This window comes from Pararge aegeria, chromosome 6, assembly GCF_905163445.1.
Source record: "Pararge aegeria chromosome 6, ilParAegt1.1, whole genome shotgun sequence".
Taxonomy (NCBI): Eukaryota; Metazoa; Arthropoda; class Insecta; order Lepidoptera; family Nymphalidae; genus Pararge; species Pararge aegeria.
In genome coordinates this window covers 6,761,218-6,780,371 of record NC_053185.1, presented here as the reverse complement: position 1 = coordinate 6,780,371, position 19,154 = coordinate 6,761,218, and the positions used below count along the sequence as shown (strand labels likewise).

At 37.5% G+C, this 19,154-nt stretch overlaps 1 protein-coding gene across 3 annotated transcripts in view; it reads left to right on the top strand.

Annotated features, from left to right (window-relative positions):
• LOC120624531 overlaps positions 1 to 19,154 on the top strand; it is a 47,962-nt gene that overhangs the window by 19,704 nt on the left and 9,104 nt on the right. For 2 of the 3 annotated variants that reach the window (XM_039891132.1, XM_039891133.1), the window contains exons 4-9: positions 12,079 to 12,175; positions 13,921 to 13,977; positions 15,084 to 15,193; positions 15,873 to 16,097; positions 17,159 to 17,341; positions 18,672 to 18,847. In XM_039891132.1, coding sequence (XP_039747066.1) covers positions 12,079 to 12,175; positions 13,921 to 13,977; positions 15,084 to 15,193; positions 15,873 to 16,097; positions 17,159 to 17,341; positions 18,672 to 18,847 — 848 coding nt within the window. Of the gene's footprint in view, positions 1 to 1,628; positions 1,695 to 12,078; positions 12,176 to 13,920; positions 13,978 to 15,083; positions 15,194 to 15,872; positions 16,098 to 17,158; positions 17,342 to 18,671; positions 18,848 to 19,154 lie in introns of those variants that run through there. The other variant, XM_039891134.1, reaches the window with a different exon arrangement.

Here is a 19,154-nt window from a genome sequence, read left to right as displayed (position 1 = left end):
TATCTTTAGAACAACTAGCATAGGAGACATTTTCTTCACGGAGAAAGTTTCACATAGGTAGTATATATTCTCTCTCAACGTTTCATCCATTCTCCGAGCATAAACGTGAAACGGGGGTAAACTTCTTCTTTCCGTTGGTGTCTTCATTTACAAGACAAGTAATTTTTATTTCTTGTCAATGTATAATCGGGGGATATTTTTTTTGGTAAGGCCGATTCTCTCGTATATATAAAAGAGAGACTAATGGTTGTGCAGACTGAACACACACGACAGCTGTGACTTTTAGTGGCTAGATTTTCCGTGGGACCGCGCATAACCTTTCCAGCTTCTCAAGCGATACTATGCAGCGTACTTACTCGTTAACTCAGATGGGCATTCATTGCTGAACATAGCTCTTTATGTTTCCGAAATTCCATGGTCTTGTGCCGCTGTTTCTGCGGACTCCCCGAGTCTCTTTTGATGCCCTCAGCTACTTGGTGGGGGGGTCAAAGCGATAGCCGCTCCAGCTACTTTAAATCCAAACGTCCACCGGTTTTGCCCTGCCTATTGCCACTTCATCGCTGAGTTAAGTCGGTAGCTTTATTACTTGCGATATCCTTAGTTCTGATTTGATCACCTGTCCATAGGATATAAACATATCCAGACTCTGCTATGGGACGGTAGATATACCATTCATACCATGCATATCATCTTTCACCGCCCTGCACTAATGCATACTTAGGCGTAGCATCTATCTGAGGCAATATTGAGGACGACAACAACACACAACACTACAACACTCCCAGACAAGAAGATGTTACTATTTCTAGCAAAGAACGACTTACTATTTCTTGCTTGGTGGCTGAGAAATATGGTTGTTGGCGATAATATTCGAGTGTTTATCGAACTGATTTAATAATTTTATTATAACTTATTGTCATTTTTTTTTAATTAAGTACCAATTATTATCTTATTTTAAGATGAGCAAGTTACTAAGGAACCTAAGTACGTATCCTAGCAACTAGCTCATCTCGAAATCGCAACCCAAAGTATCAGCACGGTTAAGATACTTATGTCAACAATTTTCACGTAAGAATATATAGTAATAAAACGAGAAAATAATAGACATAATTATCTATAGAGGCGTGCAGATTAGCCCTACAGTGTAACCCTGTAAGTCTACGTAGGTATTAGATAAGATCAAGATGTGGGTGAAAATCGATTTACTAGTTTATACTTAACAGGTAAAGTTTTACCTACAGTACATCATTACAACTGGACAAGTTAATAGCTTGTTATTATTGCAGTTTTTACTAGTTGTGTACACACTTACTTATTGATAATTTGAATATTTACTACTTATGATGTAAGGTCTAAGCAAGCATAGTAATTGCGTCATATATCCGCGAAGCATATAATAATAACTTGATTGGTCAATACAGTTTTGCTTTCCGTTACGATACGTCTATATGCTGGACTGCACAGTTATTATATGTGAATATTTTATTAAGTGTATTTCATAGTTCTTGAAACCAATGCACCATAAAAAGTTGGAACTGATTTTGTACTTCAATTATTGATGGACTCGAGTGACTTTCTATCTCTGCTTACTGTTTGATACCCATAAATTCAACATGGCGGCAAAAAAACATGTCTTGCGAAAGGATGGCCGTTACTACCCAACTCTTTCACAGATCGATCTTCATCCGATATCCGTAAGTTTACCGTAGTTATTAGTTATCTATAAATAATAATACAAGTAATATAAAAGGTGGTATCTAGTTGAAGCTAATCTGGAAATTTCAAGCGAGCAAAATTTGTGTATGGAAATAAAAGTTCAATAATTGTCGAATAATATAACGATTTCCGACCATGTTTTATAAGTTAATTAGGTACTTCTTTACAATGTAACATACATACCACAAAGAGTCATAAATAAGTAAGACTTTTAAGTTTACAGGCTCAATCGATTTCATGATTACAATTGTGCTTAGAAACGATTTCCCATAAATTCATGTAACAATATCTACAACGTATTTAATTTAAAAGTTCATGAGTTCAGAAAAACGAATGGGACAAAGTTCGATTTCACCCAAGCATAGTAAGAGCCTAATTCTTACTGTCAGTTGTTATAATTTATTTTCCTGGAAATACCTGTTACTATTTAGTATTTAAAGGCTTCATTCACAGCGGCTTCGTTTTACAGATCTGACCTCAGCGCCACTCTCAATAAGAGGAGGGCTCAATATATCCTTCACGACTCTGACGATCAGATTAGGAACTAATTACACAATCAACCTCTGCGCAGCGTCTTTGCCGGCAAAGACTAGGTCCACAACTTCTGACGTCATCCGGATATAGATTCACACCAAGGCCTTGGAGGCGCGCGGACTAATCACCGCCCAAATCACTAAAATCGTCAGAGGCGGCCCCGAGCCTACCATCCCTTCGTTTCTTCACACCCTAAGGTCTCAGTCCTGGCAGAGCCTCATTGGCAGAGAAGAAAATCGATTGAGACGTGGCATCACAAGTAGAATGCCGCTGTCAGTGCAAATTATAGATGCAAGTAGCTTGCACAATAAACATGTGCAATATGTTAACGGACGATATGTAAATGCACGGTAACTCCGAAATCTAATGCGATTTAAGAGTATGGACATACACGTGAAATCGCTGTACCTACTACTTTTTTGATTATTTCACCTAGCGCATGATGATGCAGTCTTAGATGGTAACGGGTTAAACTGTTGGTACAGCAGTTACATATCCCTAATAGCTTTCCTGGTGACATGGTACTGGAACGTTTAATTTCTTGGTGGCTTGTCTTTATTGGTATCGTAGTAAACACCAGTCCGACCAGACAAAATTTGGTAATTAAAAATTCCAAATAGCTTCTGTCGGGGTTTGAACCCGGGACCTCCTACTTTTAAGACCACAGCGCGCACCACTGCACCAGGGATGTCGTCTAAAGATTGACTAATCGTACCAGATAATTTTGATATGTTAATACCGCAATAATCATTAGCTCACTCAATGCTACACAAGCATCTATTCACAGTCTATTTTATATGCGTGCAGTACTGTAAAATAGTAATAAAGACCAAGGGTATGCGTCATGTATGGTGTGAATGGCCTTCTAAACCTAATCCGTGCTGACGGTACCAAGGCATCGACGACGCTATGAAAGAATGACTTGGCGCTATCATAATCATTATAGCCTTAAACAAGTGGTTCCACCTTAACATTCGTGTTATTTGTTTGTTGTTTGAACTCTTTATTGGACACAGAGAACAAAACATGTATAAAAAATAAAACACCCTGTCGTTTTTTGTCTACTACTAGTCAAGCACTTTCTTTTGATAGGTACCTGTATTAATGGACTTGTGAAAAAATAAGTAATCCGTCATTTTGTGGCGGCGGCCATCTTGGACCGATTTTCATCAATCATCTAACGACACGCTCCACTAATTCACCTTTCAAACAAAAAAATCGGTTTATATATACACACGCACACACACGCAAACTCGCGCTCACACGCACATATACATACACACAGACACAAATACATGCGCTAATATAATAAATAAATATAGTACGACAATACATACATATTACATAGCCATCTAGCCTTAAAATAAGTGTAAATAAATACTTATAATATTCAGATAAACATTCATGTTCATCACAATAACATTTTCCAGTTTTGAGAATCTAACCCACGGTCTTGGACTCAGGAAGCAGGGTCGCTGCCTATTGAGCCGTCAATTAAAACGATTAATAGTATAAGTAGGTAAAATAAAATCTGCAAGTGGTCAACATAACTTCACTTACTGCTATGACAGAGCATGTATTTTACCCATCCATTAAGCCAAACACTCAGTACAGTCAAAGTACAGTCGTACATAAACAGTGTATATTTGAGTATACATGCACACACGCTGCTGTTCTAAGCGTAACTATAGTTTAGCACACTGTGTCAAGAACATGTCGGGGTCATCGGTAACGTGAACCCATAAAAATCGCTCAAAGCAGCTATATTAAGATTTAAAAATAGAGCAGATATACAGGTACCCACCTGAAATAATCAATCTAAAAATGTGCTATAAATATAAAAGTTTCGTGACCTTATTGATCGAGAGAAGTGATTTCTTATATATTTATTGGGAGTTTTCAATTTGTCTGTTTATCTGTCTATTCTTTCGTCAATCAAGTCGTCATTTGTTCGTTTGTCAGAGGCCACATCATTTCTTGTTTGTAGTTTTGTTCTCAATAGTCTCCGGAAGTACTGGAGCGATTTTAACCAATTTTCATTCATCTTCAAAAATAATTTTTAAGAAAATTGCAATAATGTTACAAAAAAAAAAGTATCACATGAAAAATGTTCTTATTATTGCCTACAAAAAGTCTGAGAAGGAATATATCTAAATGACATAGCTAAGCCGCAATAGCACCTTTTGTGTTCTAAAATGTTATTCGGTAGAAAAAAAAAGTGGGCTACATTAATTGCAGTATTAATTCTTATTCAAATAAATAGTTTTGTCAAAAGTACATATTATAGCAGTAAAATAATTTTTAATTCACTCCAATCCGATATTTAACGTAGAAGTTATAGCGACTTTAAAAAGCTTAACAAAACTGTTGTTTTAAGAGATACACTTAATTAAAAAAGTGTTTTTAAAAATTACACCCGATGATGTTTTACAAGAATACACAACTTGAAATATACTTTAAAAACAAAACCAAACGCAGACAAAGTCGCGGGCAACAGCTATTTGCAATAAAGTTGGACATACAACATTAATAACTTTTACAATTTAAAGTCTATTTGTGTCATAAATATTTGTGTAAAAAATTTTAGGTATTGAAGAAGGAGGTTGTAACAGACCGACAGAAGGAGGCCATAAGGTTTCCTTTGTTATAATTTTGGTACTAAAAATAATAATATCCTCGTATCAAAACATGGATCTAAACGGGTAGATCTTTTAAAAATAGACATAAAAACACATTAATCAGCGCATATTCCTTAATAATTCCCCTTTTCCTTTATTACTGGCTACGTACGGGTATATTCTTTATTGGCATTGTACTCGCCCCCACTTTTGTTGGCACGGCCGGAATACAATAGGAACAATACATGCGTTGTGTAGGAACGTATCAAGGGAACGCTGATTTATTATTATTGATTGCTCGGTATGTTACCCCGTTTAGGGTATTTATGTAAACTTAGGTCAATGAATATACATATGTAATTATTTCGAGTATTGAGGTTAATTGCATGCGAAAATAAGGAAATAGATACTCATAAATATCCTTTTCTCTAACGCATATAACGAAAGCCAGTGGCGTGCACAGGGTTTTTGATCAGGGTATGCATAAAGCAGGTACATGGCATAAAATGGAAAAATCCCCTCCAATATGAGTTATATACAACAATTTGGGTATGCAGTGCTTTTCTGCATGTATGAAGTGCACGCCACAAATTTCCATACGATATTATAGGCCACTATACACCCCACTAAGCGGGTAGTACTTCGACTCCACATTCGGTGGGCAGTGTTCGAATTCCAGCACGTAACTTACTATTCTATGTGTGTTTTAAGCAATTATAATATCACTTGCGTCTTCAAAAAACATCGTGAGGAAACCTGCATGCCTGTTCTCCATAATGTTCTCACAGGGGTGTGAAGTCTTTCAATCCGCACTAGGCTAGTGGCATTGGCGTGCATAGGGGGTATGCACTGAGTATGCAGATAATAAAAAATGAAGAAAATCTCCGCTACGAGTTATAAATTCTTACAATGCATGCCCTCAAGTGTTTTATAATTTGAACTGGAGATTTCTTCATTTTATATCATCTGCCCGCTTAGGGCATACCCTGTATGCACGCCACTGGCTAGTGGTGGACTACAGCCTTTACCCCTTCTTATTGTAATGTCTACAAATAGAGTTAAAAAATTCTTCAAATTATTGTACAAACAATCTCAATGACCTAGTGGTCATAAATAGTGGTAATAGTAGTAAATAAAAAAATAAACAAACAAATAAAAAAATTATATATAATTTTTTCCTTCATGCACACTAAACACACTCACATTATATTTAATTTTTGATTTTAGATTTTAATTTTTTCATGTTTATTATTTACATTTTTCTTTTTATGTCACAATTTTTAATTTCATAATTTTTGATTTTGTTTATTATTCACCTCTGATGATTTTGTATTTCTCGATGTCCTTCAGGGGTAAATAAGCTTGTGTTAATGTAAAAAAAATATTTTGTTTGTTTATATATTTATTGTCCTTTTTTATGATTATTTTGTTATTGTTTAGTCGCGAGGATTCAGTGACGACGAAGATAATGGGGCTGGCTGAAAACCAGTGATGCGCGTTTTTGTTTGCATCTATACCGAGCCAGCTCTTTGCCACACTTTTTTTTTTTTATTCTTTAACTATTTATGACACAAATATAACATTTTACACAAATGTGTGACAATAAATGATATGATGATACACCCTACTGAAGCTTACAATCCAAGGTCACTTATGTCGAGCTCCTTGGCGCAGCGGTTAGCGCTGTGGGTTTAAGTTGGAGGACCCAGATTCCCGACAGGGGACATTTGGGGATTTATTATTTCCGATTTTTCTCTGGTCTGGTGGGAGGCTTCGCTAAGCGATTCAGCGTTCCGGTATGATGTAGCGTAGAAACCGGGGCATAGGTTAAATATAACCCGCTACCATCTTAGATTGCACCATAATTTGCAGTGAGATTGCAGTCAAAGGCTTACTTGTAGCGTAATAATAATAAAATAAAATGTTGAATTCATCAAAACCATAATCTTAAGATACATTCGAAAATAATAAATTCCCAAATCCTCCAACCTCCTACTTAACAAACAGCGCACACCACAGCGGCAAGGAGGTCGACAAAAGATTTTAAAAACTGTTTTTTTTTTCAATAGTGGGGTAGTAGGTGTAGTGAAGTTACCAACTTAAACATTATTAAATGAAGCATGCTTAAGTCCAATAAGTACCACCGAGCAAGTACAGAGCTCGCTCAGAGTACCTATACGAGAAAGCTTTATAATTGTTGTCATTGATTGCTCGAAGTGAATTGCTGCTAAGTAAAGCGTTTAACGTTACTAAGTAAGTTTTTATTTATTGATTTATTAGCTTTTCAAGGGAAACAAACAGTACTCTGACACATAAAAGTAATGCCGTATTTTTATATGACATAAACCAATAAAGTTTATAGTATAAATTGTAGTCTCTACACAAGTTCGTTTGTTTTTGTTTGTACCTCACCGATAAAATCTTAATGACAGTGGCGAATTTTCCCATCGACAAAGTGTGTGTTTCAATCGAGAACGGGTCACAACATTTAAACGATACTCTGTAATAACTCGACTGTAATAAGTTCACTTTCAATGAGAATAATATTTTGACGTGACAACGTCTTATAATTCGATGGAGCCGGCTGCACGCACGAAAAACATGACGCGGCGTTACCTCGCTCTGAGGCGTTCCATTCAAGGCTTGAAGTGCAAGCGAGAGCGCAAAACGAGCGACAAAGAGGCACAGTCAGCCTCCGCGTTCGACATCTGTCTCTCTCCTACTTGAGTGAGCGATGCGTCCGCGTGGACAGCTTCTATTCAATAATACATTTACATGTTTTCGGCAAGGATGAAGTGCAGTGAAAAGTGAATGTGGTGTCAATTGTTTATAGCAACGATAATATCCATCAAACAAATAAAATTAAAATTTTCTTTTGAAAAATGCAACCATTCCATCAGTATTTTCTTACGACGTTGTCACGTTCAACTATCGTCAGTAAGCCGACTTTACAGACAACCAATTTTTTTTCATACAACTCGCCCGACAGTGCCTTTTTACACGGCCTAGAAAGGTATAGAAAGGTCAGCTACGTCAATAGATCCTATAGGCTTAGCGGGTAAGTAATGTTGTACTGCAGTCCCTAGGGGCTTTTATGATTTGATTAAGGAACATTGCGCACAGCGTATCTGAATAAAATCTGTTCATTCTAATATTGCTATCTCGCTGTAGCGTATGATTGCGTCCCTGTCACTCACCAGAGCCTGTAAAGCGCAAACCATAGACTATAGATTGTAAGAAAAATCCCTCCAAAACTTTATTTATTGCCTCGCAAGGTGTGAAAAGTAGAATATAAAATATTCAACTCAGGGTGCCTTCGTTTTTGACGCCCCTAAAACCCTCGCTACACACAGGGTTCTAGATGCAAAACCGTCGCTACGCTCGGGATTTACTATTAAGTTTTTAGACCCTTTAGATTTATCCCAGCGCGGCCCGTAATGTAAGACGTTGCTTTACCTTGTTGAATTGTACCCTTGTTGAACAACCTACTATTAAATGCTTTCGTAGCAATTTAAAAACAAAATATACTGCGACAATACACTCATCGCCATGTAGCCCTCAAGTAAGCTTTGCTTGTGTTAACTGAACAATATTTTTATGAATAATTTACATAGGTTAAAACAAGTATCACCCAGCTTAGTTTTCACGTTGCACTTTATAATTTCACTAGCTGTTGCCCCCGTTCTTCGTCCGCGTTTATTAAGGATTTTAAAAATCCCGTAGGAACCGTTTGTTTTCCTGAGATATAAGTATGCTTCGTTACTCTCCATCATTTTACCTAAATTTGTGCCAAAAATCAAATTGATCGGTTGCTTAGTTAGAGCGTAAATTATGGACAAACAAACACACTTTCGCAACTTATATTTATAGTAACGATACTAATTCGTAATACACCACATCACAGACAGTCGAAGTCATTAGGCATATTTAAAAATGCTGTTAAGGCTCATTATCTCGCTCAGTAAAGACGACTATTATTATTATTATTATTTATTTATCTACTCAAACTCATATTTAAGTATTTATGGTATATTAAGATATGTATTAGTATATTTAATTTTTTTTTATTTGTGTAGTCTGGTTTATGTATTAGTATGTAGATATTTGTATGTATGTACTAAATAGTGTACCCCACCTATTTGTTTTCTTTTTAGTTTTCCTAATCCTAAGGTTGCCTGGCAGAGATTTTTATCCGCCTTTTGTATCCTGCTTCATTCTTCATGTGTTTGTTCTTTTTTTGTCTTATTTCTTTGTTCGAGTGGTGTACAAATAAACAGTATAAATAAATAAATAAATCACCCAGATCTACCAGAACTTACTTCTTTACATCGCATTTTGAAATTAATGTGTTGTGAGATTTTAAATTGAAACGTCCAGATATTCCTGGTTTTCAGGAATTTAAGCAAATTAAATTTGGTGTTCATCGTTTTTAATTTCGTTAATTAGCACATAAGTATTTGACAACACACAGATAAATGTAAACAAATGTGTAGAACTGATTAATAATCTTTGGCGGCGGTCTAAGACTGGCTCGTAGTTTGGTATTGATCGGCCCCGTGACGTCACCGCCTCCGCCTCGCGTCCCCGGGGACCGCGATCCCCGACCCGTGCAAACAAATTACTCTGCAACGTGCAACGGTAATGGGACTTTGATTAAGTCAAAGTAACGACAACTTAAACGTGAAAGCCGATGTTCGATTCGAGTGCTAAGCGGAGAACTATACCTAGCTCATCATCGTAATACACACAAAGTTTAACTGAGTGATTTAGGGTATTTCCAACTACGCGGGAGATGTTATAGTGGCCTAGTGTGTGCGCAAATATAGATACACTGTCTATTCCCTGTCTCTTGTAGTCCGAAGAGACGGCAGATCCGACACGATGGTAAAGAGATCAGGTGCAGGAGGGACAGCTTAACGTGCTTTCTGAGGCACGGGTGTGAATCATCGCCAATTTCCAAAATCCGGCCACTGGAACACTATTCATTGGCCTGACCCAGGGATCGAACCTAGGACCCCGTGATATGCAGTCGAATTTGCTCACCACTACACCAACGAAACCGTTTTTTTTTAATTTCTTTTAACGGTATACTAATAGGGCAGGTACCTACTATTAAATAGCTAAGTGCTATAAAGACTTTGAACAGCGCGTGTTGCCAGTGATGAGCCTCATAAGAAGGTTCAAGGTGACTCAGCTAGCATTAAAGAGAGATATGCTTAGAGTATCGACATACGAGATCAATTAGGAATGAGGAGATTCTATAGAAGAATCAATATTACCAACATAGCTCAAAGATTCGCGAAGCTAAAGGGGCAATGAGCGGGGTCACATACTTAGGTCTCAAGGTGTAAAAATGGCGATCTCGCACCGGTAAACGCGGCGTTGTTAGACCCCCGACGAGGTTGACAGATGAAATAAAGCAAGTCGCAGAGAGCCACTGGAACCAAACGGCACAAGACCGTGGCATTTGGAACTCCCTACAAAAGACCTATGTTCGGCAGTGGACTTCCAAAGGTTGACATGATAATGATTACTCAATACCTAGTGTCCAACTTTTTACACAGTTCACTAGAAGCTAGCAAGAAAGGTCTGGGTTCAGCCATAGAATTGTATTTATACAAGCACTTGTCAAAACAAACTGTCGTGCACGTGTTTTCTATTTCTAGAATGTACTATTAGTATAATATCTTAATACCTCCTTCCTTTCTGAGCTGCTGAAGATCTTAGCTCCAAATGGTTATAATAAATAGCTTACCCATTCCTCGGTATCCTCTTTCTTTCGATATTTCCTGTAAGCATCACTTTTTTTTGCTGCTTGCACATTTTCAATGTACTCGAGAGTTTCCCATATACAGATGGTAGATAGTTGTCTGTTTGCACGCCCAGCGTTTTTAATATCAAGATTTTGGTCCTGTTTTCTATCTATGTGATGTTCTATATTCGACCATAGAACCACATCTCAGAAGCATCTATTCTCTTACAGTGGGTAACATCTAAGGTCCACGTTAAACACCATAACGTAAAACAAGTATAAGGGGAGTCTCACATAACCTCCGTCCTGACCAAGTGTCGGAGGCTAAATCCTTTGTAGATAAAGCTTTTTCACAACGCAAAAAGAAAGAGTACATAAATCAACGAAAAACTTTTGACATAATAAGACAAGAAAAAATTGACTATAAGTAACTTTGATTGTTGAATCGCTGAATAACAAGCACCGAACAGCCCTTCATGTATTAATAGAACGAAAAGCAATGCATCATTGTCCTCGCAGTGAAAGATGCTTTATATTCGAGAGCCTCTTGGTATCGCGAGGGACTGCCTTTGAGACCATTCAGTCCCTCCAAATATATAGCGAACGAAGGAATCGAGTATATACTTGACTTAGTTTTTGTGATTTTTATCGTTAAAGTATCAATGGTAGCGTTATATAGTTATGGTCAGTATGGGGAGGTCATATTCATTGCAGAAAAGGTATTAAATACGAAATCCCTGAAAAGTTAGTCCAGACCAGTTAATAAAGAATTAACTGGTTTTTTTCTTAATATTAACGTTACATAAAGTTAATTCTTACTATCGTTTTAAGGTTTACATGAATTCAACCTAAATTCTAACTTGACCTAAGTATAAACAGTATATTAAAACACATTTAACAAATCGTGGTTACAACACGATTGATGAATTCCTTAACGACAAAGCTCCTTGGAAGCTGGCCACTCCGCTCTCATCTCTCACAAAACAGAAAAATTCTAAAGATTGTTAAACTATAAAATGATGTTGGCAAAAGAGCAATCTGCTGAGTTTCTTGCCGGCTCTTCTCAATGGAATCTGCCTTCCGAACCGGTGGTAGGTAGGTCACTACAAACAGACTGACTTGACGTTTCAAAAGTGCTTATAATCTAGGCCTACTTGAAATAAATGAATTTTGAATTTGATTTTGAACACTTATTTTTCACTAGACCTAGGTATGGCCTTCAGCGAATGCCTATTTATTTTTATCCCGGTTAATTTACCACTATCCGCTGAAACAACTATTATCGAATTTCAAGTGGATTACGAATTGAAGCTGCATCTATCAGTACCGCACGGATAAAAATTTATATTCTATGGTTTTTTTATTACTTTCACATTTTATATTTCTTCCTGAACCCAATCCTAATAACCACCCAGGTGAACGTGCAGGAGTAATTACAATATTCTTTGTTTGTTTCAGATGGAAGCTTTATTAAAAGAAATGCAGGATCCAGAGACCGGTGTTCCGGTGCGGAGTCAAAAATTATTTCTTTGCGTCATACCTGCTGCTTTTCAGGGTCAGTTTTAATCACTAGAAACATATATGTATCTAGCCTTCTTATTTTGTCTGTTTGTTTCTACCCAGTTCATATGACCATAGTTTAATATTTTTCAGTTTTGTTAAAATGATAGAAATAGAAATGTTTTTCATAGATTTACTTTCGATTCTTTGGCTACTTCTAGTTTTAATTTGATCGCAGACTATTTGAAACGCAGTTCGAAAGTGCACAGTTAATGTTTTATTTTATTTTTATAAAATACTGGTTAACACTAGTTCCTAACGCTATCACTAAGTAATTGTATTTCCGAACGCGAAAAATCTTAAAAAATGCCTAGTTTATTTTTGCTTAGCCACAGTCGCCGCCGACAAAATTTATAAAACAACAAGACAGACAGACACACAGAAAGACGAAAATTAAAAATCATTTACGAGCTAAGCCGCGGGCAGACATTTGAAAATTGGTATTGTCATGTTACCTATGCTATGGAAATAGACATTTACTTTCCATACCGATCTCTCAAATAGTTCTCGTTGTATGATTAAAAATTGTTAACGAGCGAAGCATTGGACACAATTCTGAAGTCCACGCAGTCCTCGCCTGCAGAAGCTTGTAGGTACATGAATACTTATAATATACAGATAAACACCCAGACAAAGAAAAACATTCATGGTCATCACACAAACATTTTCCAGTTGTGGGAATCGAACCCACAGCCTGGACGCATAAAGCAGGGTCACTGCCCACTGCGCCAATTGGCCGATGCGTCGAGCAAACTAATTAGAAGTTATTAGTTAGTTACAAATTAGAAGCCTTGGATCGAACTCGGTCCCCCAAAATGGAGGCTGTATTGCAAACCACTAGGCTATAACCCACTATGGCCCAATACGGGTCTCCTCTTACAATGAGAAGGGGTTAAGGCCGTAGTCTACCACGCTGGCTCAGTGCGGCTTGGTGGACTCCACACACCTTCGAGACCACACACCATTATGTAGAACATGCAGGTTTCCTCACGATGTTTTCCTTCACCGTTGAAGAAAGTGTTATTATAATTACTTAAAAAAAACGTACATACCATAGAATAGTTAGAGGTGCGAGCTGGGGTTCGAACTCGCCGAAGTTCGAGTAAAGTCGAGCTACCCAATGCGCTATCACCGCTTCACGTAAAATTAGTACGGATTAATATAAATTACTGACAGACATAACTTATTATTCGTATAGATGTATGATATATTGTGAGATGTTATTAAACCTCGTCTTACGCGTTTAGCTAGAAGCAAATAGCTCGGCCGCGTCGCGTATAATTGTTAAATCGATACCGTACGACTAAAGCTTGGAAGTGGAAGTTCACCGCTCTATCACGACTATATATAATACCAGTAGCTTTATATAAATAAAATTTTCATACTACATTAATCATATATCATTATATAAATACAATATTTTAGCGATTGTTTCCCACTTGACAAAAGTGTATACGATCACCAGATTTTCTGTTAAATAAAAAAAGTTTTACATAGTCATACAAAAAATAAGCCTTAAATAAATCATTATACGTTTTTCATACTACATGAATCATATGCATCATAAGATAAATACAATATTTTAGCGATTGATTCCCACTTGACAAAAGTGTATACGATCACCAAACTTTTTATTAACAAAAAAAAAGTTTTATATTGTCATTTCAATTCAGTCAATAGAAAATATTAATGGAACTGATCACATTGGATACTTATCACATTGTGTCGTTTTTTTTTCAGCATGCGATCTTATCGAATGGCTAATGTCACGGTTTAAATCATTAGAGTCTACCAATGGTGAGTTATGAGATATAATACCTAATGCTTTAATTTTTTAATAAAACTCGGATGAATTAAACTGATTACTGGCTCAAATGACGTAAGTGCAAAACATTTTTAACAATATTATACGCCTAACAATTTACCTGACTGAGTCCGGCCACGACCGGAAACAGATCAGGCGCAAGATGACAGCTTAACGTGCTCTCCGAGGTAAGGGGGTGAACCATCCCCAATTTGCCATACTGCGGGCTGGTACTAATAATTTATTGATAGAAAACCCATTGACAATTAATTGGCACGACCTGGGGACCTAGTAATCTGCAGTCTAACAGGCGAACTACTGCCTCGACGAGGCGGTTATGTAATACATATACACATATAAATAACTTTCTGTGTGACGTTATTCTTAACTTATAGTAATCGTGTGTGTGCTTATTTCGGCACGGGCACAGTAAATATATACTGTAACATATTTAATGTGCTACCGGTTAGCGCGGAAGTTTTGAATCGAGCCTTGGGGCCCAAGTCTATTATTAGCAACAAATACATACTAGTCACATAAGTCTGTTTGCAGCATGTGTGAGATTAGCAATGCACGATAATTATTATTTACTGTGATAAAACTTACGGTAACAGAGCGAAAAAGAACACGACTTGAATAGTCACCAACGCAGTGGCGTGCACTTCATACATGCACAAAAGCACTGCATACCCAAATTATTTTATATAACTCGTATTGGAGGGGAACTTTTCCATTTTATGCAAAGCGCCTGCTTTATGCATACCCCAAAAAACCTGTGCACGCCACTGCACCCACGATACAGGCTAGTGTGGGTACCTATGTATGTTCTTTATAGTGTATTTTTTACGCTAATAAATATAGTAGACTTGGGACCCGTTCGCCCGACTAACGAGACTTCCCCTCTGATTTCCTATTTTAGGTTTCTTTTAATTCCCATTGTTTTCAATATTAATTCGATCTAAGATGTCCATTGAATAATATGCAGGAATTATTTGAATTCCATTTACTTATTTAGGGTACGATTGGTAATCGAATGGCATCTTAACTCGGAAAGAGTATATATTGAATAGTCCTGAATAATTCTGTTATTCCATTTCAGCTGACGCATTAGCTTTAGCAAATCAACTCTGTCAACATGGTTACTTCTTTCCTGTCAACGATTTGAAAAACCTTGTGGTCAAAGATGATTCTTCTCTTTTTAGATTTCAAGTGAGTATTCATGATTTTTTTTTAATATTAATAGCGGGCAAACGAGCAAGTGGGTCACCTGATGATAAGTGATCACCGCCGCCCATAAACATCTGCAGCACCAGAGGAGCCACCGATGCGTTGCCGGCTTTTAAGGAATTTGTTTATCCGCCCCTTGAATAACTCTAGATTGTATTTTTGAGGAAACACATCAGATGGGAGATTGTTCCATAATTTGCAAGTGCGCGGTAGAAATAATCTGGTATTTCGAACAGTACCAGATACCAGGCATCTAGATGATGAGGTTGGAATTTGGTATTTATTTCTACGGCGTGAGGTGCGGTCAGAGAACAGGGAAGGAGGTATCAACGCAAACAACTCTTCAGAACATTCTCCATTATAAGGTCGATACAACATACAAAGGGAGCTAACATCTTTACGGTGCCCCATATTCAATTATTGTTGAATAAGCCCTCGCCTCCATTAAACATCATTAAACTCTTACTGCGGAATGAGTGAGCTCACACCCTTGGCGTTATGATGATCATCATTCCACTGCCGGGTACAGGTATCTTCAGTTATGGAATAGATAGAGAAGGAAGAAGATAACCTTCTCTATCTATTCCATAACTGATTCCATTGAATTTTTGAATGTTCAATTTGAATTTTTCCGATGGTATGGTAAAGTTGTGTCTTGCAGACTCCTTACTACTGGCCATGGCAAGGCCCACGCGTGGCCGGAGGGGGCTCTTGTGCGCCCACGCTGGGCCCGGACAACGTGGAGTACGCCATCTACCTCGTCAAACGTACACTACGCAACAAGCAACGCCATGCCCTAGAAGAGTACGAGCAGGAAGCCCTCGCCAATCTCAAGAAGAATCTCGCTGCGAAGTGGGACTTCATCACAATGCAGGCCGAGGAACAAGTATAATTTTTTTTCTATCGTTGAACATCGATAGTCTCTTTAACCTATCTGATCTACAGTATACTCTATGCACTATTCAAAATAATTTAAGTTTACTACACTAGTGATAAAAAAACCACATTAATAACATATGTACCTATTCCAATATTTTTTCCTGCTGCATGAGACGACCGTAATTGTTAGCATATACCGCCACTGACACTTGATATTGGATGCTTCTTTAACACCAAACTATTAATTTTGATATTCTTGATATTTTCTCTTATTTAACAAAGACCTAGTAATATTTTCCTATTTACATTGCAAAGATTACTAGGTCTAGGTTTTTGTGGTACGATGAAAAAAAAATAATTTTCTCCGATTTCGATGACACTTTTTGTACGTTGTTTGTATGTGAACCTGTGTTTAGGTTTGAGAAAAATTAACTTGCTAGAATTTTTGAAATAGGAATGGGTTTGGAAGAATCTTGAGTTGTTGTTATTCGTAGTAGTTACTTAACTATGGTCTAACTCAGTTCTTTATTTCAAAGCTTAAAGTAAATATTATAATAATTTCTTATGTGTGAATAGCATTATTTCTGGGAGCACACTTAATTTGACCGTGTTATTCATCTGAGCCCATGTCCCATTCTCGGGCACAGGCGTCATCTCTCATAGAAAAGAGGGAATTAAAGCATGGATCCACTTTACTTATCCAGACTACGTTGATTATGCTCCAATGCAAACTTGCAGGTTTTAAATTTTTTTACAAACTTGTCACTTATTGTTTTCCGTATTATTAATAATTTATTTGCTTTATTGCGCGACGGGCAGATAAAGATAAACCAACTTACGTTTTTTACGCAGAGACTGAAATATTGTCGAAATTAAAACAGGAACATGCAAGACTGATTGATCCCAATATCGCAATGACAAGAAAAGCGCCCCATTGAAAGTTATTCGTTATCATAAACAAAGATTTCATTTCTGGATCTACTATATTATAAGAACCCCCCCCAAGCTTTAACACTGTTTTTTTTTAAATTTCAAGCTACACATACTAAGTGTCTTATTGCTTGTCAGGTTCGGTTAGCAAAAGACCGGAAAAAGGGTGATAAAGTAGTGAGCGACAGTCAAGAACGGGCCTACTGGAGGGTTGCACGACCACCTCCAGGAGTAAACAGCGCGCTCGAACATTGCCCAGTGCCTGTGAGAACGAGACAACCTAAGCCTAAGAAACGCACTATTCAACAAATTACTCGAGAGGTACGCTAAGTTTATACCGCCCGAAAGGTTGGTCATTTTCCACAAGACCTTCTAACTAGCTAAAATTGGTTTGTCCCATCTAAAGCATAGCCTACTTGTAAGTGTCCGTGCGACGACTCCACTAGCTAGACCCTTGGCCATCTATTCCGGGAATGTCCCCGCTTCGGAAGACTCCGCCTGGACCATGAGTTCCTCTGCGAAACCTTGGGGTGTCCCCATGAGCAACGTGCAAAAATGAAATAGCTTACAATCTTACACCAGCATGGCAAACTCCATCCTGATTGGCCTCAAGCGATTTAACAATACATAGTTTATTATCTGTTTTTGTTAAAATAAGTGTGTAAATTTTATGGTTTTAGTGTATCTATGTACCTATATAGAAATAACAGTCGTAATGTATCAAATCACAAAAAATAGCGCTGTTTTCCCAATAAAAATTGTACATAACAAAATTAATAATTATAATCATAAAAACATTACAATGTAAGAAAACTTTAATAACAAAAAAAACGAGGCCAATTGATAGATGCTTTTAAGACGTGAGCTTATAGATAGAATGAGTGTATGGTCCATTACCGGCTCTCTATTAAGTACAAGGTTTCCTCTTAGAATGAGGAGGGTTAGGCTGTAGTTTAGCAGATCAAGCGCAAGGCTTTGAGAACATTGTTGGGAACTCTCAGTTCCTACCGATGTTTTCTTTCACCGAATAAAATAAGTATATTTAAGCTTCAAACACAAATAATTCCAAAAAAGTCAGAAGAGTGTTCCGGGATTCGGGTTTTAGTGTACCATGATGCCAGAAAGGTTTTTATCTTCTCAAATTTTTAACCAGAAAAGCAGACTTAAACTTAAACTTGTTAAAATTAATAAATAATGAATTGCGTAAATAAAGGGAATATAAAGGGGGATTTTTCAGAAAGGTGTTCTTTATAATTCCACTTTTACAGGTTCACTTGTTCTCCCAAATACCGAGTCAACAGAACCAAACCCAATAGTCTAATTAAAAATTCCATTCCTCGCCACAGCACTGCTCCCACCGGGGAGTATGATTTAGTCCGATGTATTGAAGGATATGATAACAGGATCACAGCAGTCGCTGCATTCATCCCACAGTAAAGATTAATTCTCTCACGAAGCCAATACCTTCTGGACCCATGTCCCTTCGCAATCTTTATGTTTCATTTCATTGCCAGCTTTTATTTCTAATCCTCGGATATTAATTAAACATTTCATAAACAGCATTACCAACTTATGTAATTTGCGTTAGTGCTGCCATTACTGGAAGAATCACAAGACATTCCAATGACTTATTACTATAGTTGTTTTGCAGATTGAGCATCTAAAGGCGAGCCTGGATCGTACGAGAGTGAAGACTTCTATTGCCCTCGAGGCCCTTATGGCCTACTCGGAAACCTTCGCTGCGTACGATTCCATGCTGACGCCGCCGCTACCCTCTAATCCTTGGATCAGCGAAGATCCAATCTATTGGCAGATCAATAGCCCAGTGTAAGTGACCTCTAATTCTTTATTACAGTCTAATCTATCATTTTGTCCTTTTATCAAGGCAAGAAAGAGAATGGGCCAGAAATGACAACACATTGTCTTTGAGTTTAAGATTTGGAGACTATTGGGTACCAGGTCTATATAGTACCTATTCTGAATAACCCATTTTGTACTTCATACCGGGAACGGGTCTCCTCTCACAATGAGAAGGGGTTAAGGCCGTAGTCTACCACGCTGGCTCAGTGCGGATTAGTGGACTCCACACGCCATTGGGAACATTATAGAACTCTCAAGCATACAGGTTTCCACG